Below are 19326 nucleotides of genomic sequence, written 5' to 3'. Positions count from 1 at the left end.
ATACACAACACATACACTTAAATCTACCAAGCTCTGAAATCTCAATGCAAATACTTTTGTAGACACTCTTTCAGTTTTTGCAACGTTACAGGTTTCGAAATAAACGAGTCCATTCCATTTGCAAAACATTCTTCTGAGCTCTCTGCTAACGTATTTGCCGTCATCTGCAAAATTCCACAACCCATTTTACTCTTTAATTTTCTCAAGTTATCCATTAGAGCATGTGTTTAATGTGATTTGAAGAAGAGGTACTAACCGCGATTATAGGCAGCCGGTTTGTGGAACGCACACAAACTTGCTCATTTTCCAATGTCTTTACATCGATTCCAGCTTCTATTGCAGCATTCCAGTTCCCAGATTCTTCATAAGAACGGATCAGTCTTGTAGCTTTTAGACCATCCATAACCGGCATGCACACATCCTGTGAACCCAAATTGTATTTAAAAGCCTTGTCAAGTTAAGCGATTTTGAGAAGGACAAGTTTATGGATCTTGAGAAAATTGACATACCATGAGTACCAAATCGTAGCTAGAGCGTTCGACCGCGGTTATGGCTTCGACTCCATTGTTAGCAATATCTATGGTATAGCCTAATTGCTTCATCATCGACTTGGCAACCATGATATTGATTTTATTATCTTCCACAAGCAAAATCTTTGGCTTTGATGTCTCCTGGAGATCTGTCTCCGTTTTTTCCTCTTCCCTGTGAGATGAAACTGTGAGCTCTGAATCCATTTCTAAAGGTCCACCTTCTGAGCTAGCTTGTGAACTACTACAAGATTCGGTTTCCTTAGAGGGACATCGACCATTCCCATTCTCATATTGATGACCTGGTTCAGGACAGTGAGCAGAACGGGTTTCGAGTCTTGATTCATCCATGTAACAACCGTTTTCAACCTGAACCGTCTCGCTTTGTCCAGTAATGTTAGAAGAATCCGTGATAAAACCGTTGATGAGCTTAAGAGGGCTAGTGAGCATAACTTTATGAGGTAAGAAGTTATTGCCCATGACCGGTCCTCCATTAGAATAAATAGATCCTAGAAGCGGTTTAAACTGGAAATATCCTTCGGTGGTGTCGTCTGGTTCTGGTTGATGATCCACCATATCAGAGAACTCATCTTGATCATCCGAATGATCATCTGATGTTGCAACTTTGTAAGGTAATATGAATGTGAACGTTGAACCGGCGTTGACCTGGCTTGTCACAGTAAGTTGACCTCCCATCAGCTCAACCTGTAAACAACAACAACACAGAATGATTTGCCTCAGGAGAATAATTCTGAGAATGAATAATTTTATTCTCTGTGTTGAGAAATGTAAGATTAGTTTACCAGCTGTTTACAAATGGCTAGACCAAGACCGGTTCCACCATATTTACGAGCATGATCAGCGCTTGCTTGCATGTACTTCTTGAACAAACAAGGAAGGGCGTTTTCTGCACAAGAACACCAAAACATTTTAGCTGGAGTTTTTTTCTTTTGATGTTTTTGAACAATTCACTCATCAGAATTGCTTTCTTGCCTGGGATTCCAATTCCAGTGTCGTAAACGTCACAGCGAATCCAAACCGAAGTCTCGATCAAACCGTTCTGTTCTTCAGCGTCTTCATTCAGTACGTTATCACTCGCAAAGGATGGTTCTGATATCACTCTGAGTTTGATCCCAACCTTTCCTTCATGTGTAAATTTGATAGCATTGCTGCAAAATTTTGTATAAAGGCTTCAGCTTTCAGGAACCAAATCTTTTTATTAATATCCCAATAATTGAGGATGATATATGTAAAAACCTGATCAAGTTGGTGAGAATCTGCCGAATCCGTAGAACATCTCCAACTACCTGAAACAAGAAAAGAAAAAAGGTTAGATCACACAGAGACTCTATGTCATATTAACTCTTTCAGAATGTGTTGTTTGTGTATTAGACCTCAATAGGAACTTCATCTGCAATGTTTCCTTCTAATGTCAAATCTTTCTTCAGCGATGCAGCAGCTGTCTGAAGCACGTGCTTCACCACTTCTCTTGGCCGAAACTTTGTAGCTTCTAATTTCATCACACCTAAAAGGACCACACAGAAAGACCCCAAAAAAACATGAAATCAAGAATCTGAAACTATACCACAAGATCAAAACTTGAAACAGTATTTTCTACCTGATTCAACCTTGGAGAGATCAAGAATATCGTTAATTAGCTGAAGCACTAAATCACCAGAAGAAATCATGACATTCAACAACTGTCTTTGTTCTTTATCCAGTTTTGTAGTGGAAAGTATCTCAGCCATTCCTACAACTCCCGACAATGGTGATCTTATCTCATGAGACATTGTCGCTAGCATTTGCTTTGCTCTCATTGTCTCCTCTGCAATAACAAACACAAAAAGAGAAATTTACCATTTAAGTCTAGTATTTTACAATGAATCTTCCTGAAACTTAATCACTTAATTTTACTGCTTGAACAAACCTGTAATGTGGATGGTCTTGGTCAGTTCTGATTCCATGGCCTTTCTCACTGCGTTGTCTTCTCTAAGTTTCGCCATTTTTTCTCTCTTAATTACCTGTTGATTGAAAATAGAAGTGAAGATGAGAACATTAGATTTTATAAATCTATAGATTTGAGTCAGTAATCTTAGTGCACTAACCTGATCAGTTACTTCCATTCCCATGTAATTTATACCGATTTTCTCGCCAGCTTTGTTGTAAACAGGCTCAACGTATATCAAAAACGTCTTTGATCCAAATAAATCTGTCTCGAATGTGATCTCTCTCTTTGAAGCTTTTCCTTTCTCAAGAACCTCTCTCTTGAAATCTTCAGACTCTTTAACCCCACCTCCTTTGAATATCTCAACGTCTGTTTTCCCCAAAATGTCCTGACATTAGTAAGAAACAGGTTTTGATTCAAACACACACTTTCTCAGGAGAATGATCAATAATCCAACAGAACAAAGAGGAAACAGCAACCTGTTCACGCAAACTTGGAAACTTGTTGTAGATGAACAAGTAGCGTAAATCTTTATCCTGAAACCCGGAAAAAGAAAAACAAAGAATCAGAGATCACATCACTGAAAAAGATCGAAAACAAGACCAAGAACGTTTTACTTACTTGATGGCCCATAACAATAGGTGCATTCTGAAGTATGAAATGCAAGAAACCTTCAGCTCTCTTGAGATTCTGAGTCAGCTCTTCAACAGGAGCTGAGTGACTCTCCATAGTCTTCAAACTCTCATTTAGTTTCTCTATCAATCTCCTTTCTCTCTCGGTACTCGCTTCAAGCATTTTCTCCAAACTTAACGCCTTCTGTTTCCAATACGCAACAGTGTCAAACTCCTCATCGATCTCAATCGTTTTGCTGTCGACCAACTTATCTCGTTTCTTCTGCCTAAACCTGCGAAACAGATCGCTCGTCTCATCTAAAACAGGAACATTCTCAGGCTCTTGACTCTCAAAGTTATGCTCCTCTATGATCTTTTGCTCTTTGGCCTCGGCTTCTTCTCTCTGTCTAGTGAGAATCTTGAGCTCTTCTCTCAATAGCCTAACCGCGTGGTCTTGCATATACTCCCACTGTTTCACAAGGTTGGTTAGCTGAGACGAGCCTTGGTGAGTCGAGTTCATGAGTTCAGGCAAGCGTTTTAAATCGGCCATGGTACGTTTCTCGGCAATATCAACTTCTTTCAACATGTCTAAATCGCCGGCGGATTTCTCAACGTTGAACTGTTTGTCTGCTTCGGTTCCGACATCTTCGGGCCACATCGAAGACAAGACTTCGACATCCATCTCTTCAATCTGATCAGTCTCCATCTCGCAGACCATTTAAGGAGAGTTTCTCTTCATACAACAACAACAAACACTCGAAAATTTCCAACAAACTTTTCTTTAACCAGAATCTTGATCTGTTTAAGAATTTAAGACAACGTATATTAGAGTAAGGACAATCCATCTCCGTTGATCTGTTAAGTGTCTGAATAATGTGTTGAGTTCGGAATTTCCAAAAGGGACTAGAACAACTAGTGTGTGGACCAACAATTGGTGTTACAACTTTTAGCCGGGAAACTTTAAATTATGATTATAACAAGACGAGCTTGAAAAGGTGAAATTTTGCAAATCCCAACGAAAAAAAAAAATCTGGATCAGTTTCTTTTTCAGATTGAAAAACTATTAGAAAACTCTGATCATGAATTCACCATCAAATGAGTTATGAAAGTATTGAAGTTTATATCTGAAAAATCAATACAAGGAACTGGGTTTAACAACAAAAAAAAAACAAACTTTTGAGCAATGATCGGGAAAAAACAAAACTTGGATTTTAGTTCGATCATAATCAGGAACAATCTCGCATTGCCAAAAAAAAAAAGAAAAAAAAAAAAAGAAAGATCGGAATCATGAAATCTACCGAGTCAATGGCAGAAACAGAACGAGATGGACAATCGAAAACACGAATAGATTAAAAATGAAGAAGCAACCGGGAAAAAGGATCGAAAGCTTACCTTCACCGGCTCAGGTCACCGGGAAATTAACAGAGGAAGAAGAAGATTACAAGAGAAAATGAATAGTGAATAGATCTGAAGAGTCCTCGGCGAGTGTTAGAGTAAATAAACTTCAAACGAGAGCATTGGGAAGAGAATTAACCAATAAAGAGAGAGAGAAGAGAGAGCATGTGAATTGTGAAAGATAGGAAATACAAAAACAAATGCGATTTTACGGAGAAGAAGAGGAAAAAAAAAAAACTTGAAGGAGAGAGAGCATGTGCTTTCCCCCAAAGACAGAGAGGTCAATGTATATTATATTCCTCTCTCTCTCTCTCTCTCTCTCTCTCTCTCTCTCTCTCTCTTTCTCTCAATTTTCACTCGAGTATTCAAATGGCGACTCTCTCTCTCTCTTCTCTCTTCTCTTCTCTTCTCTTATCTTTCTATCTGTGTGCACGTTTGTTTTCTTTCCGAGACCGAATCCGAGGATCGAATGACAGAGAAATCGACACGTTTCGATCTGTCTCACAATTCCGCAGCTCTGTCTCCTCTCTGTTCTTTCCAGTTCCTCTGTTTTCTACCTCACTGAAAGATAATTTGAGTAGACGGAGTTACAAGGCGGCGCGTCCACGTCACGCTCCAACGACATCATTAATTAAAGGGCTTCACTTTTGTTTTCTTTTTAATTATCACTTCCTTTTGATTGTGTTTCATAATTTTGACTTTATGAGTAACGAGAACTGGCCTCAATAACGACTTCATTTAGTCGTTAAACCGTCTATTATTGGCTTTTAACGATCACTTATTCATAATTTGGCAACTTAATCAGAAAATTCGTTGATAATCCAATCGCCTACTCGATCAAATCATTCTTTCATTTTTTTTTTAATATAGAATTGAGTTGGCTATATAATCAGATTTGGTTTCCACTACTCACCAACTAATTAACTAGGCTTTGAATTCGTTACACTGGACTAGTCCGATGGCAGGGAAGACGGCTTTTTTTTTTTTTTTTGATCCACAATTGGTTCGTATAAAACATCTAGAATTTTATGAAGAAAACATATTAACTCTGATATAGTCACAACATTTAAATCGTTAGTCATACGATTTTTTAAGCAAATCAATTCGGTATAAGAGACTATATATGTACAACATTTAAATCTTCAATATGCATGCTTTCAGAATATGATGTATAAAACTTTGTTTATTATTATATTAGATAAATAGACAATATAGCACAAAAAGATAAATAGATAATAGCGCGAAGACATATATATATATATATATATGTATATATAGCTAGCTAATAAAGCAAAGTTTTGTATAATTTTATCAAAGATTTGATGATTGGATGGTAAGAACAACGTACATATGAAATTACTGTTTTTTTCCTAGTTGTCAATACAATAAGTAACGAATGAATGATTTGTTTTCTTGGCTTTTGTACTCTTTCCAAAAAAAATGAAAAATCATCATGTGGGTTCTATTAGTCTATAGAATGTCAATGCTTGACGGAAGTACACAAATATTCGAGTTGGGTCGGGACATTCATGTTTCATGAATTTCAAAGCACATGTACCACAACAATGTATCGGAAATATAATAATTTGTAGTGTATTAATCATCAAATCTTAAACTATATTCGCAAGTTCAGTTTCAGTTGGAAAGTATTAGTATCAATTATTTGAATCTTGTGCACAACCAAAAGAAGAAGAAAAAAATTATTTTTACAATAAATAAATAAAGAAGGCCCAATCCTCGCAATTCAATGGAGCGACAACAACTGTAAATTGTAATGGCACAAAATTAGTTGTCGAAATCAACCCCATTTCTATATAATAAAATTTAATAACAGTATAAAATTATCAACTAACAGTACATAAGGCTCAAATAATAATAATAAGAGGGAATTATATAAATTAAAGGGGTCTTTAAAATAAAATAAAAAAAGAAAACAGCTAAGCCATTTTTTGTGTTTAGTCCCCGATCTGAACGGCGCTCGGAGGCTTTTGTCCCCGTCCCGTCCCGTAGTAGCTATTTTATGTATGACATAAGCCACATGTGCCATCGTCTTCGAAGTTGCCACGTGGAAATATCGTTGACAAGCACGTGGTGTAGCTATTTTTCAAACATGTTTCTTCTGTTTGTTTGCTCTCGCGCCAAAAATGGACGGTGGTTGAGGATTATGATAAATTTTATTATTTACGAGTTGGAGAAAGACGAGAATGTGGAGATATTAATTGGATGGGGACACGAATCCTTAAATAGCGGTTTTGTTTATTTAAGTCTCGATTAAAGCAGGACCATGCTTTTCAGCTTTCTTCCTAATTATTACTTTTTGTATATGTTAAAGCTGGATTTGACAAAGTAAAATATTAGAGAAACTGCACTCTGTATACATCTATTTTAACATGGGTACATGTCGTAAAAGTTTTACTTGATAACTATTATTATATAAAATATATTTGTATATCGTTTGAATATGATCAATACTTGTAAATTGGTTGTCAATTAAATTGTCGTCAATACTTGGGGGCATATATAGATTCTTGTTTTGAACGATACGGTTAGTTTTACTTTCAAATAGTTAAATTTAAAATAATATCCGAGTGAAAATGCCATCCGTGAATCTCATATAAAACATGTTTTAGTTTTCCAAAAAAAATTAAGATGGATGATAAGATACGATGACAAATTTAGATTAAGGTGAACAATATACAAAAAAAAATTGATATTAATAGTTTCTATTTTACACTTGGGTATTACATCCAAGTTCATTGCTATTATTTTCTGGTTAAATACTATTATTATTTCATACTTTTGGTTCCATTATTAAAAGGTTTAAAACAAATTATATATTCTGACCAGGGCCCATGTAATAGTTCTTTACATTTGTTTTTTCTGACAACGAACCTTTCCAGTGTCTTAATCATAGGTTCCAATAATAAATCACTCAGGAAGATAGATTTAAAGTAAATCTGTTATCTACTGTTTTGATTTCTTTCTCTTGTTTAAACTGAGATACTCTTATGTACATCTGAAAAATGATCCTAAATCTGATTCTCCACCCGTAATCTAGAGAAGAACTAAGTTTTATGTTTGGTTGCGTCATTAATTCGATATTTTTAGTGTAATTAATAATTTTTAATGATTTAAGGAGAGAAAAATCCATTGAAATATACCCAAAAGGAGTGCCAGTTATAGTTGACGGTGAATTTTATATTTACTGTCGAATTTGAAAGACGTTGGTCAGTTGCATCAACTCATATGATTTCTTTTTTGTAATGTAAATTTTTGTAATGTAAATATAAATGAAAGATACCAAAAAAAACTGATATATGAAGAATTGTCTATATTAAAATTTCAGTGTTAATATGTTTTAGGAACATGATCTCTTAAATTGTGTTAAGAATATTGATGGGGCCAGAACAACAATAAAAGAAAAATCATTGGATAGACCATAAAGTTTTTGCATGGATGGTTTTGGGAAAGATAGTTCAAAGTGGGTAACACAACTCCGGGATTCCTTACTATCACCGTAAATTCATATGAGGTGACATACTTTTATTTTTATATTTACAATTACTTCACTTAGGATCTTTAAAATGAAAAACAACTAATGGTGGACCGATAAAGAAAATGTATATATATAACTAGGTTAGAACTTAGAACCATTATGTCTCCCATAGTTTTTTTTTTTAATTGTATCTATTGTAGATAAGTTTATTTTAGTTATTTACAGCCACTATTGATTTCAAATGCGTAAATTCATGAAGAAAGTGAATGATCTGTTTCTAATAATCTCCAACAACCCGGTAATATATATGTTTGAACATTTCCAATTAATCAAAGGTTAACGCTTTAATTAGTAATAGCCTACTCGACAAGCCCAACACAGATTAACCGGAACAGAAAAGCAGAACAAAGCCAATTCAGTAAAAACTCTTTTTCGTAGCACATAACATTGTTGGAAATCAAAATCAAATATCATACAACGACGCAGCGAGAGAAATATAATTTTTTGGACACAGCTTCAGGTTTCAGCTCGGACTCCTCTGCAGGAATATTTGCTCAATTTCTTGTGGCATGTTTATTACAATCTCTGCGTATGCTGCAATGAACAATATATAAATAACCGCAAAAAAAAAAAAAAAAAACCAATGAAGTCTTGAACATAGATCGGTCTTTAAACTTGGAAATACCTTCAGGTAGTGACTGGATCCGTAATGCATCCTCAGCAAAAGATAAACGCACAGGGATTGCTTGACTTCCAAGTTTACCTAATCTAGGGCTTGTACACTGTCTCTTCAACTGATGCATTGGCCACGCTAGAACTCTCACTTTTGTCGGAAGTTCACACAGAAGGTCTCCATATCTCAGGCTCACCACCACCTTGCTTCAATACAGAAAAAAATTATTTGATTTTTAAAAAGCTATCAAACCAGAACTTTAGGTGGCAACCAGGTCACATCAATATCTAGTGTAGCAGATGTTAAGAGGAGTCATATTTATGGATCCATGAAAATGCTAACCAGTCACAATCATCCAAGGCAAATTCAATCATGTGGTAAGGAAGACTATGATAAAGCTCTCGGATCTGATTTCCATAAAGCTCTTTGATAAGCCGGACCTACAATAGAATCACGAGAAAAAGTCATGACCCAAATGAACAATGTAAAAGGCCTTTCCTACTAGCACAATCTAAGTGTGACCAACTAACTACTCATTTGTTCACAAACCTGTTCCCTCCTGTCCACATATGCTTGCAGCAAATCCCCAACATTATCGATGAATTTCTGGTATCAATACAAATTATAAACAAAAAAAAAAAGATTTAAGAAAAAAAAGGGCTGAAGATAATGTACCATAAAACAACGTCAGAGCAAGTTTAATCTCGCAAAAGATCCAGAAACCATGCTTACCTTAGCATTCGAACAAAGAAGATCATTTTCCAAGTCACGTAGTGGCAAAAAGAAAGGAATTGTGTGCTCAAGCACCGTCATCTTCTCCAAAAACGACTTGCTCTCAAGCACACAGTGGTAAATCTCGTAAGTTTCTCCTATATAAAACAGAATTAAATCATGACACTGGGAGAGGAATCGTCAGGAGTAGTCCTAATGTCTTCCTTTACATAGAAATATGAAGACAAAACACCAGGAGGTAAGAAACCTCCAACGAGAAAATCACTATGTTTTGGTATAACTGCCACTAATTTTTGGTAAACCGAAACATTTGGAACTTGACAAAATAACATTTATAGTTCAAATACCTGCAAAAGATGTTTCATACTGTATTCCAATTCTCGCTCCCTCTAAGCAATAGATCACCTGTTTAATAGATAAGTCAAATATATAACATAAAACGACCTGGTATCACTTCAAAGTGAGAATTCACTCCAAACTTAAGACTAGCCCAGTGTCAGTCAAAACTGTGAAATCAGAAAAGATTAAAGCAACTACAGAATTTGGGAAAGTAACCATCAACATTCTTCAACAACGATTTACAACTAATATTGGTCTGATTGGATCTATCATTTGGGCAAATATTGCATCAGGCCAAAATGAATGAGCAAAATTACAGAGTTTCCTTTGGACTATCCAGAGCTTTCTGCTGCCATATGGTTTATGATGTGGATTTTAGTATATCTTTAATAACTGACGTAGTCTTCTTTGTGGGTATCCTCAACGGATCATGGTAAAATCTGTGCCATCTAGACTTTGAAGCTTACGCCGACAGACATTGGGTACAAACAAATTAAGTTTCTCAACAGAAGAATTTGTAAGAAATTAAGACCTAAAAGTTACCTTATTTCCCACTCTGTAAGTAACTCGTTCTTCAGGATAAGTAACTAGTGCAAAACCTGTATTACCGCCTTCTGCCTTTCTGTCAGCCTCCATATGCACCTACACAGTTAGTCGCCAATTTAAAAAAAAGTCAACAAAATCAACAGTTGAAAAGAAAACTATGGCATACAAGATTTCATTCCACAAAGAAAAGATCACTTTTTTTCTTTATCAAGACGACATAAATGATCGAGATCCGCCCTTATTAAAGAGTCTACTAAGCCCTCCACCAGATACTAAGGCCTGGAACGCCTCTTTTAAAAGTCAATAATGATGGATGCTGTACCCGTTCCCTTAGTGTAGCCAACAAACCATCATTCCACTCTTCCCCATCTAAGCAGACTTCTGCAGAGGAGAGAAGACAGCATTTAATTAAGACAAACACAAGGTTGAATGAGTATATACTTACGAAGCAAAATTACAGCCACACAGATAGTACAAGCACAGAGTTTGAATAATGCTAATGAATAATCCTGCAATTCAGCTATCCATACTCACCCTGACTTTGGGATGCCCGTGCAGCTTCAAATTCTTTGCTTAACCGATCAAATATCGTCTTATCAGAATCCCTAAAAAAATTGATCACCAAATACAAAGTTAACTTTAAGACCGACAAGTTAACTACATAATACAGATGCGCATTCCTACCTAGTAAGACGATCTGACAATTCTCGATGCCTCTTGAGAAGATTTGTGACTAGGAAAAGAGCACAGAAATTAGCTTTTGCAAAGAACAGGAGTACTGGACCAATTATTACCAACAGTTTTAAACAAAACCAAAAAAATATCTGAACAACAAGAAAAGTTGTTACTCACATCTTGCTCGAGATGTATCCAGTCGGATATCTTCCTCCAGCGAAACAATCTATTTGCAGTAAAAGCAATGTTGCGGAATTTGGCTTTTCAAGGTTTTCAAACAAAAAAAAAACAGTGGAAAGGATGTGTAACTTACCATTTCTCCCATCTTTGCTTTCAGAGAGGTGCCTGATGACCAAGCAGGTGAAAAAGAGTAATTCAACACATAATTCAAAACATGTATAAACTAACATATTCCAATCATTGAAAAAGAGTAAAAACAAAGGTGAAAAGAGTCCCGAAGCTTCATTCAAACCCTAAACCAGTCTCTCCACCCAGGAGGAATTGTGAAGTCCCATGGTTCAAACAAATTGCAACAACAACAAAAAAAAAAAAGAGTGAGAAGCAAAATCTTTATGCGACCAAATAAACAGACTTCTACTCACGAAATCATGAAATCGCAATTTCTGCAAAAACGGGAACCAAAGTACACAGAATGACAGAAACAAGGCTGAATTAGAATCCCTAGAATGTCTATTGTAGAGCTTATTTCAGTGATTAGCGGTTGATTTAGCAAGCAGCTGGAAACCTGGAACGAAGAATAATAATTTACCGACGCCGGCGAGTAAAGAAGATAACAGGTTCGATTGGCGGGGAGGGAAAAAAAAAGAGATCGCTGAAACGGCTTAAGCAGCGCCGGATAATGTACGAACGGAGCAAGGTTACTTAAGACCGGCGTCGAGATGTTGGTTTACGCTTGGAGAGAATCGGAGATCATAATCTGAACGGCGAAGAAGAAGCCATGACAAAAAACAAATAAGCCGGCGGGTGAATAATGAGCTCATTAATTGGGTAAATAAAACTGGGTCTCTTAAAAGCCCATTAAGAAAAATCTTATCCAAGAGCGAAGTCCATGTGCGTCTTCCTTTCATATGGCGAGCGCCGTCGTCTCGGCAGCGTTTCGATTCCCGTTCGCTACCCGCCCAATCTCTGTTCCGGCGGTGCGAATTAGGTTATATCATTCTACGATTTGGTCTGCTCATCTCCGAGGGATCACAACGGCTTCGTCCATGAGCCAACAGACTGGCGTAAACGGCGCCGTCGCCGATGCCTCTCGTAACGACGAGAAATCGGCGGAGAATCCCGTCGAGGACGTCGTGGTGCAGTACGTAGTGCTTCGACGAGATCTGATAGATTCGTGGCCACTTGGTAGCGTGGTGACGCAGGGATGCCACGCGTCAGTGGCGGCGATCTGGTCGTTCAAGGACGATCCGGTGACTCTTCTGTATTGTGATCCTGAGCACATCGATTCTATGCACAAGGTTAATCCACTAAATACTTATTTTCGAATTTGCGTGATGGAATCGATGGTCGATTAAACGCGTTTTTGGTTTTTTTTTTTTAATGGATTAGGTGACTCTGGAGGTGAAAGGGGAAACGCAGATGATGAATTTGTCAGAGAAGCTGAAATCAGGAGGAATCTCTCATAAGCTATGGATGGAGCAGCCGGAGAATATACCGACTTGTATCGCTACAAAGCCTTATCCCAAATCTCAAGTCTCTCCTTTCTTCAAGAAACTCAAGCTTTGCAAGTGATATATTCCAATTTCTAAAATCTCATTTCTGTTTGCTATAATGAGCTGAATTTTCATAATCTTTTGATTCACACAAATGGCGAGAACAGCATAAAAGAGAAGACTTGTTCTTTTTCTTTTTTACAAATAGAGTACACAAAAGCTAAGTCAGAAATTTGGATATTTACATATAGAAGTGAGAGGAGACAGACAGCTTAAATAAAGATCTGGGAGGTTGGAGTTTTTTGGTTTCAGTAATGGACGATGAGGCGTTTACCACAAGTGGAACAAAGATGGCGACGTTTGGATTTGAAATAGAGAGGGACGAAGCAGAATCTCCACTGGCTTTCTACGTCAACCGCTTGAACCGCTCCGCCGCAGTACGGACACGCCCCTGGAGCTGCGTACCTTCCGATTACTTTCTCGTCCTGATCGCACACGAACACCAAACACATCCTTCTTTCTTCTTCTTCTTGCTCTTTCTTTTTTCTTCTTATCAAAGTAACAAAAAAATGGAATGTTTGCTCTTTCCGCGTTAGAAAGATTGCAGCTTCGATATTTATAAGGATAAGTCCGCGGAATTTAGGATTTTTTGTTTCCGCGTCAAAGAGGTGAAATTTAGGATCTCCGGAGAAATTTAGCTTAATCTAGAAGCAATTTAAATAATAAAATAAAATAAGATATTTGTCTTTTTTTTTTCAATCAAAAACAAATTTTCATAACAAAATAACCAAATACCATTTGCGTAGACCAAACAAAAGAAAACGAAAACAACTCTTAACATCATGGATCGTAGCAGGTATCCATACGAATGGAATCGTAGCGACCGAAGAGTTCCCACCAACAGAGAAATAAACACATTATCTAAAGATTATGACATGACTAGTCCTCAGGATTCGCTCTGGTGCTCTTCCGCTTTTTGTGACATGGTTTGGTCGGACGTTTCTTTTGCTTATTGGCAAGACGAAGTGCCCTTCTGGTGCAAACAGGACAAGGTGGAGACGGCATAACTGGTTCTGGCCTCATGCTGTGGCCATCGAGAGGGCTCCCTCCAGTTGATAGGCTTTTCCAAAGCCATATTGAAGTTGCAGTATCACGCAACACTCCTCCTGGATTGTTTTGAGAGTGCGCTAAGAGAAGATTGTTTTCTCTTTCGCTCAAACCGACAAGCCCCGAAACGAAATTAACTTTAGGTGAGAGGTCTTCTGAGATTACCATCAAATTTGTTGGTTCATAACTATGGTTTGCTCCCCAAAACATAACGCCCAAATACATCGATCTAATTTTTTTATTACTAGTTCCTAGCTTTTGTTTAAGCTTGATTTCGGCGGATCCAAACTTTACTTCTTCGCTCTGCTCCGCAACAGAATAAGCAAAAATCGACACCTTGCCAGTATAACCAAAATTCTCGAGAGCTAATTTGATATTAGCAGAGATCGAATCAGGACCGAGACCAGTAGGGATTGGGCAAGCATCCAAGTCCCAGAAGACGCCTGTGTCAGCCGCGGAGAATTTGCTGTTCATGGAAGACATGGTTTCGACGGAGGATTATTCTCTTTAGTAAATTAGGGTTTAGATGTATAATTTATTTGTCTTTTCTTCTCCGGTCAGCGTGGAATATCAAAGCGTGAAAGTCTTCTATAATTCCGGAGATGAAATTTGAAAAATACTAAATTTTTAGTGAAATAAAAAATTGGGCTTTAATGTTCAGAGCCCAAGGCCTTGTTCTCCACATCGCAATATTTTTTCGACCCGCCAATGTCAGTAACTGATTGATTTTGTTCCGATTTGGATTCTCTGACGTTATCCACTTCGCTTAGCTCAAGATGAAGTGAAGCCCATCATCAATGGCGGATGGGTAGTCTCCGGTCTCCCTGAAAATGTATCGGATTTTAGCTTTTTCGTTTCTTGCCACTCCTCACCTTATTCTTCCTTCGTCCTGCTCCGTTCCGACGCGACGGCGTTATCCCCGTAGAGCCATTCCCTCCTCCAGGCGTCTCAACCTCAAGCCTCTCACCTCTCGCATCGTTCTCCTCACGCGCCGTCGCCAGCTGGATCAAATTGTGGAGGAGGTGGAAGCAGCTAAGAAACGGTATGGGAGGCTGAACACAATCGTGATGAACTCCGTTCTGGAAGCTTGCGTTCACTGCGGAGATGTCGATTTGGCTCTCCGGATATTCCATGAGATGTCGGAGCCTGGTGGGTGTGGCCTCGACTCTGTTTCTTACGCCACTATCTTGAAGGTGACTTGATTTTGACTCTTTTTTTTGAATTTTGATTTTCCTGAGAAGAACAACACTACACAGCACCTTCTGAATTTGATTTCGAATGTTTGATTTTGTCAAGGGATTGGGAAAGGCTCGGAGGATTGATGAAGCGTTCCAAATGATAGAGTCTATAGAGCATGGAACTGCTGCTGGGAAGCCCAAGTTGTCATCATCTCTTATCTATGGTCTGCTTGACGCTCTGATCAATGCTGGTAAGATTCTTAAGCTGTAAAAGGCTGCTGCAATTCTTGACTATGTAGTCTTCGTGTTAATGAAATGGAACTATCATGGCCTGAGGCCGATGCAAAAGTACTTGATATTGCTCTAGTGCAGGAGATTTACGTCGTGCCAATGGTCTGCTTGCACGATATGCAACTTTACTCTTAGAGCATGGCGGCCCGTCTATTCTCATCTATAACTTGTTGATGAAGGTACTTTGTAACGCATACTTGTATAGCATCTTCATGGTATGTGTCTTTTTGCTTTTGCCATAGTCAATAGGAGGTAAGTTTTATAAATATATATATATATATATATATATATTGTTGTATTTCAGGGGTATATCACCTCAGGATCTCCACAAGCAGCAGTACTTTTGCTGGATGAAATGTTACGCCTTGGATTGGAGCCTGATAGGTCCACCTACAATACTTTGATCCATGCCTGCATCAAGTGTGGCGATTTGGATGCGGCTATCAAGTTTTTTAAGGAAATGAAGGTCACACGTGTGTATTTAAAAGGCCAGTTTTACACTCCAAGTGTTACTCAGAGTAGTACTGGGGTAATGCTTGGCTCATGTTGATTATGATGTCTTGTTTTCTAATTTCAGAAGAAAGCAGAGGAATATTACGACGATTATCTTCAACCAGATGTTATCACATACACCACTTTGGTGAAGGTGAGTAAGCAGTCTGGATCTCTTTACATACCCATTCTTTGTGGAGGGAGATGGCCTAGTATTCTTTGTTGTACTTTCTGCTATATACATGACATGTAATCAACTTCTGACTCTTATGATGGTTTCCTACTTCTTAGGGATTTGGGGATGCGAAGGATCTGTCATCACTTCAGGAAATATTTCTGGAAATGAAACTGTGTGATAACTTGTTCATTGACCGAACTGCATTTACAGCAGTACTTGATGCTATGCTTAAGTGTGGTTCAACGAGCGGTATGTTACTATGAATTGCTGTTACATTGTACTGCTCTCGGAATCTGGAACGTAGATGGATTTGGAGAAATTCTTTTGGATACTTATTGAATCCGTTCACAGGTGCCCTCTGTGTCTTTGGTGAAATATTGAAGAGAAGCGGAGCTAATGCAGTATTGCGACCAAAGCCTCACTTGTACCTGTCTATGATGCGTGCTTTTGCTGTCCAAGGAGATTATGGCATGGTTAGAAACCTGTATCTTCGCCTATGGCCAGATACTTCGGGAACAATCTCCAATTTGGCTCAACAAGAAGCTGATAATCTGCTGATGGAAGCTGCTCTCAATGCTGGCCAGGTAATAAACAATTTGATAGACGTGCTGGGCCTTCTAGTGAATGGAAGTCTTTGCTTTTGTCTTTTTATGGTGTCTTTCATTTTCTGATGATATCTGCTAGTCTAGTGATGATCCTGGTCCTAATTAATTTTCTGGATAACGTTTCAGCTCGATGAGGCCCTCGGGATTCTTACTAGTATCGTTAGAAGGTGGAAGGCAATACCTTGGACGACTAGTGGAGGCATGGTATGATGTGAAAAGTTACTTTCAGGCATTAGATATTTGAATAGGTAGACAAATGTTATGTCTGATAAAACCGTAGTCGGGTGGATAAAGTGAATTTTGTCCAACCGCAGGCTGCTGTCCGCTTAGAAGCATTGTCGGGGTTTTCCAAGTCTATATTGCGTCCACATCTACTCAGTAAGGTATAGATTTACCTATTTCCTACACTCTCTCTGTTCATGGAAATGATCTCGGAATGTGACGTCTGGGTGTTTGCTAAGCTTCCCTCAAAAATATTTTAATCTAAAAGGGAGATGTGATTTGTGTATTTAACAACAATCTATTGACCCAGGTGATACCAGGTGAACCAATAGAAAGTATTATGATTCGATTTGAAGCCACTCGGCCACTGCTAGGCACGCTGCAGCTGAAGAATGTGGCCATGCGGTTTTTCAAGGAGCAAGTTGTGCCGATTGTAGACGATTGGGGAAGCTGCATAGGCCTTTTGCATCGGGAGGATTGCAACAATGTAAGTTAAAACAAAATCTTGAGTAGCTTGATGCGCTTGTTGACATTTGACAAAAAAAAAAAAAAAAAGAAAGATGAAGTGATGATACTTTTTGTGCACTTCAATTTGTTTTGTAGCTTGATGCGCCATTGGTCTCAATGATGAGGAGCCCTCCTCCATGTGTGAGTACAACAACATCGATTGGTCGGGTGGTAGATCTGATTTTGGAAAAGAAACATAAGATGGTTATAGTTGTTTATTGCGGAAAGATTTGTGGGAGCGGTTATAGCTCAAAGGCTGTTGGAGCTTTTACAAGAGAACAATTGTATCGGCTATTTGAACCAGAACAAAAGCTGCTCTGGTGGATGTAAGTAATAATATCCTTTCTTTGTATGAGTGAGTTCATTTCATTTCAATTGTTAGATAATTACTCTCACGTTTTTGCACATAGAAATCTCTTTGGGTAAAGAGAAAATAAAAAACCAGACTAGTTCATGTGAAGCATTGATATGTTCACAGGCAAATTCATATAATTCATTTGTCCAACATTTGATGGTATGCCAAAACAAGAAAGAAATTAACAAGAAAAACGAAAACAAAAAAACACTGACATAGGAAAAGCTAATTAGACGATATCATGCAGATGTATATCACTTAGATGCAGCAGTTTCATAGTCAATGACGGTTTGAAATGCTCCAGCAAGAGCCAAGACCTTATTCTTCCTCGAGCTTTCTTGCATCTTACTTGCTATTACATCGTTGTAGGCTGATGGAGATTCCTTCTTCCCTTGCACCACTTCCTTCTTTGTTCCTTCCTCTGGTAATTCTTCTACTTGAGCCTTTGTTTCTTTCCTTCCTTCGTCGACTTTGCTGCTTTCGCTCTTTTCTTCTTTAACATCAGCTGCTTCTTCCTCTTCCTTACTTTCTTCGACATTCGCAGCATCTTCCTTATCTGGAGTAATAACTGTCTTGCTACTCTCCTCATCACCAACTTTCTTTTCAACTTCATCCTCGTCTTCTTGGGTTCTCTCTGTTTCTTTTGGCTCCTCTATTTTCTCTTCTGTTTTATCCTCCTTAATCAGTTCTCTTCTTTCTTCTTCTTCTTTGGAGGCATCATCCATTGGACCGGTCTCCTTCTCTTCACCGGATTCATCCGGCTGTGCAACCTGATGTTTATCTTCTATATCCTTCGGTTCTTCTCTGTGGTCGGAAACTTGTACATCGGTCTCAACCTTGACTATCTCCTCTTCATCCTCTTTAGCAGGCGCAACAGGAGAAGATTCCGGGGTAATTTCCTTACCAGAAGATTTTTTCGGAACATTCTCAGAACCTTCCTTTTTACTCTTGGAAGAACTGCTACCGCTTAAACCGCTCTTCTTCACCAACGGAGATCCTCTTGAAGCCGCAGGAGGCGATTTCACCGTACTGCTTCCTCTGAGACCGCCTTTGCTGCTTCCATGGAAAGATGTAGAACGCAGACCAATGACAGGCTTCTCTCTTGGAAGAGCGGGTCTGTCTCGTGGGCGTGCAGGAGGAGAGGTATTGAGAGATTTCTGGGATGATGATGAAGTCGATGGAGAAGTCAAAGAGGAAGGAGGACGATCAAAGGATCGTCTACGAAGAAGCTTCTGATTGTCTTCGACAGCATTGTTCTTCCTCAAGAACTTGACCGGGTCAGGTTTCGAGCTGATTGTGGGTTTCAGATAATTGGGCAAAGGCTTCTCAGTTGTTTTCCGTTCAGATCCATCTGCGTTCTCTTCAGGTTCCGACGATGCTACCGGTTTTGGCTTTCTGCCGAGAGATCTTGATCTGGTGAGGTTTTGGTTGTCCTGTTTCGTTTTCGTTGTACTAGACGTCGTTGCCATTATTCAGAAACCAAATAACGACCTGAGACGCTACCGAAAAACGTTACTCAATTATAGAGAGAACAGAAAAATGCATTACAGAGCAACCTTTATGCCTTAAAGTTAAAAGTTAACAATATCAATTCAGATATGAATCACTACGAGAAGATGAATACCTTGAGATCAAAGGAGATGAATAAGAAGCTTTTGAACCAAGGAGACGAGGCGTGTCTATCAAGGAACGTAATCTCCAACGATTTGTGGTGGACAACTAGGGTTTTTATTTTATTTTTGGAACTCTGTTTTTGTAAACGGAGCTTAAATCTCGCAT

General features: G+C 38.4%; 5 protein-coding genes across 8 annotated transcripts; 2 read left to right on the top strand and 3 right to left on the bottom strand.

Moving 5' to 3' along the window:
* Positions 1 to 21: 21 nt before the first annotated feature.
* LOC18017781 (histidine kinase 5) lies at positions 22 to 3801 on the bottom strand. The gene is made up of 12 exons (XM_006399506.2): positions 3094 to 3801; positions 2952 to 3008; positions 2633 to 2860; positions 2455 to 2548; positions 2146 to 2352; positions 1922 to 2052; positions 1785 to 1834; positions 1521 to 1696; positions 1331 to 1434; positions 510 to 1232; positions 257 to 421; positions 22 to 164 (listed from the first exon to the last, which is right to left on the bottom strand). Exons 1-12 carry the CDS (start codon positions 3799 to 3801, stop codon positions 42 to 44), a joined length of 2766 nt encoding a protein of 921 aa, XP_006399569.1. The 3' UTR covers positions 22 to 41.
* Positions 3802 to 8374: 4573 nt separating this feature from the next.
* LOC18017469 lies at positions 8375 to 11845 on the bottom strand. Its single transcript, XM_024156883.1, has 13 exons — positions 11709 to 11845; positions 11253 to 11284; positions 11117 to 11165; positions 10949 to 10997; positions 10799 to 10869; positions 10587 to 10645; positions 10262 to 10360; positions 9727 to 9784; positions 9380 to 9516; positions 9197 to 9253; positions 8990 to 9087; positions 8660 to 8853; positions 8375 to 8568 (listed from the first exon to the last, which is right to left on the bottom strand). The coding sequence occupies exons 2-13, from the start codon at positions 11262 to 11264 to the stop codon at positions 8498 to 8500; spliced, it is 954 nt and encodes a 317-aa protein (XP_024012651.1). The 5' UTR covers positions 11265 to 11284; positions 11709 to 11845; the 3' UTR covers positions 8375 to 8497.
* Positions 11846 to 11959: 114 nt separating this feature from the next.
* On the top strand, positions 11960 to 12793 carry LOC18017470 (putative peptidyl-tRNA hydrolase PTRHD1). The gene is made up of 2 exons (XM_006399503.2): positions 11960 to 12417; positions 12509 to 12793. Exons 1-2 carry the CDS (start codon positions 12028 to 12030, stop codon positions 12689 to 12691), a joined length of 573 nt encoding a protein of 190 aa, XP_006399566.1. The 5' UTR covers positions 11960 to 12027; the 3' UTR covers positions 12692 to 12793.
* Positions 12788 to 13328, bottom strand: LOC18017468. Its single transcript, XM_006399504.2, has one exon. It carries the CDS (start codon positions 13122 to 13124, stop codon positions 12921 to 12923), a length of 204 nt encoding a protein of 67 aa, XP_006399567.2. The 5' UTR covers positions 13125 to 13328; the 3' UTR covers positions 12788 to 12920.
* Positions 13329 to 14549: 1221 nt separating this feature from the next.
* LOC18017465 (pentatricopeptide repeat-containing protein At5g10690) lies at positions 14550 to 18641 on the top strand. 4 transcript variants are annotated; one of them, XM_024156882.1, is made up of 13 exons: positions 14550 to 14912; positions 15016 to 15148; positions 15270 to 15367; positions 15493 to 15654; positions 15766 to 15834; positions 15972 to 16107; positions 16210 to 16442; positions 16590 to 16667; positions 16778 to 16846; positions 16996 to 17172; positions 17289 to 17518; positions 17917 to 17971; positions 18413 to 18575. In XM_024156882.1, the coding sequence occupies exons 1-13, from the start codon at positions 14550 to 14552 to the stop codon at positions 18440 to 18442; spliced, it is 1833 nt and encodes a 610-aa protein (XP_024012650.1). In that variant the 3' UTR covers positions 18443 to 18575. The 4 variants fall into 4 exon arrangements, with proteins under 4 accessions (XP_024012650.1, XP_024012649.1, XP_006399563.2 ...); XM_024156881.1 differs by lacking the exon at positions 17917 to 17971 and having other exon boundaries at positions 18416 to 18641; XM_006399500.2 differs by lacking the exon at positions 18413 to 18575 and having other exon boundaries at positions 17917 to 18184.
* The last annotated feature ends 685 nt before the right edge of the window (positions 18642 to 19326 follow it).

Source organism: Eutrema salsugineum, unplaced genomic scaffold (assembly GCF_000478725.1).
Source record: "Eutrema salsugineum unplaced genomic scaffold, Eutsalg1_0 scaffold_2, whole genome shotgun sequence".
Lineage (NCBI taxonomy): Eukaryota > Viridiplantae > Streptophyta > Magnoliopsida > Brassicales > Brassicaceae > Eutrema > Eutrema salsugineum.
Note: the sequence above shows the minus strand (reverse complement) of the source record. Positions and strands in the feature narration are given on the sequence as shown.

Coding starts and splice junctions, on each gene's coding strand:
- LOC18017465 (XM_006399500.2), top strand. CDS start 14,550: ATGTATCGGATTTTAGCTTTTTCGTTTCTTGCCACTCCTCACCTTATT. Junction 15,368..15,492: donor TCTATAACTTGTTGATGAAG/GTACTTTGTAAC, acceptor GTTGTATTTCAG/GGGTATATCACCTCAGGATC. Junction 17,173..17,288: donor ATCGGGAGGATTGCAACAAT/GTAAGTTAAAAC, acceptor TTTGTTTTGTAG/CTTGATGCGCCATTGGTCTC.
- LOC18017468 (XM_006399504.2), bottom strand. CDS start 13,124: ATGTGTTTGGTGTTCGTGTGCGATCAGGACGAGAAAGTAATCGGAAGG.
- LOC18017781 (XM_006399506.2), bottom strand. CDS start 3,801: ATGGTCTGCGAGATGGAGACTGATCAGATTGAAGAGATGGATGTCGAA. Junction 2,861..2,951: donor TTCCAAGTTTGCGTGAACAG/GTTGCTGTTTCC, acceptor TACTAATGTCAG/GACATTTTGGGGAAAACAGA. Junction 422..509: donor GCTACGATTTGGTACTCATG/GTATGTCAATTT, acceptor TTGGGTTCACAG/GATGTGTGCATGCCGGTTAT.
- LOC18017469 (XM_024156883.1), bottom strand. Junction 10,870..10,948: donor TTGTCAGATCGTCTTACTAG/GTAGGAATGCGC, acceptor CAATTTTTTTAG/GGATTCTGATAAGACGATAT. Junction 9,254..9,379: donor TTCTTTGTTCGAATGCTAAG/GTAAGCATGGTT, acceptor TATTGATACCAG/AAATTCATCGATAATGTTGG.
- LOC18017470 (XM_006399503.2), top strand. CDS start 12,028: ATGGCGAGCGCCGTCGTCTCGGCAGCGTTTCGATTCCCGTTCGCTACC. Junction 12,418..12,508: donor ACATCGATTCTATGCACAAG/GTTAATCCACTA, acceptor TTAATGGATTAG/GTGACTCTGGAGGTGAAAGG.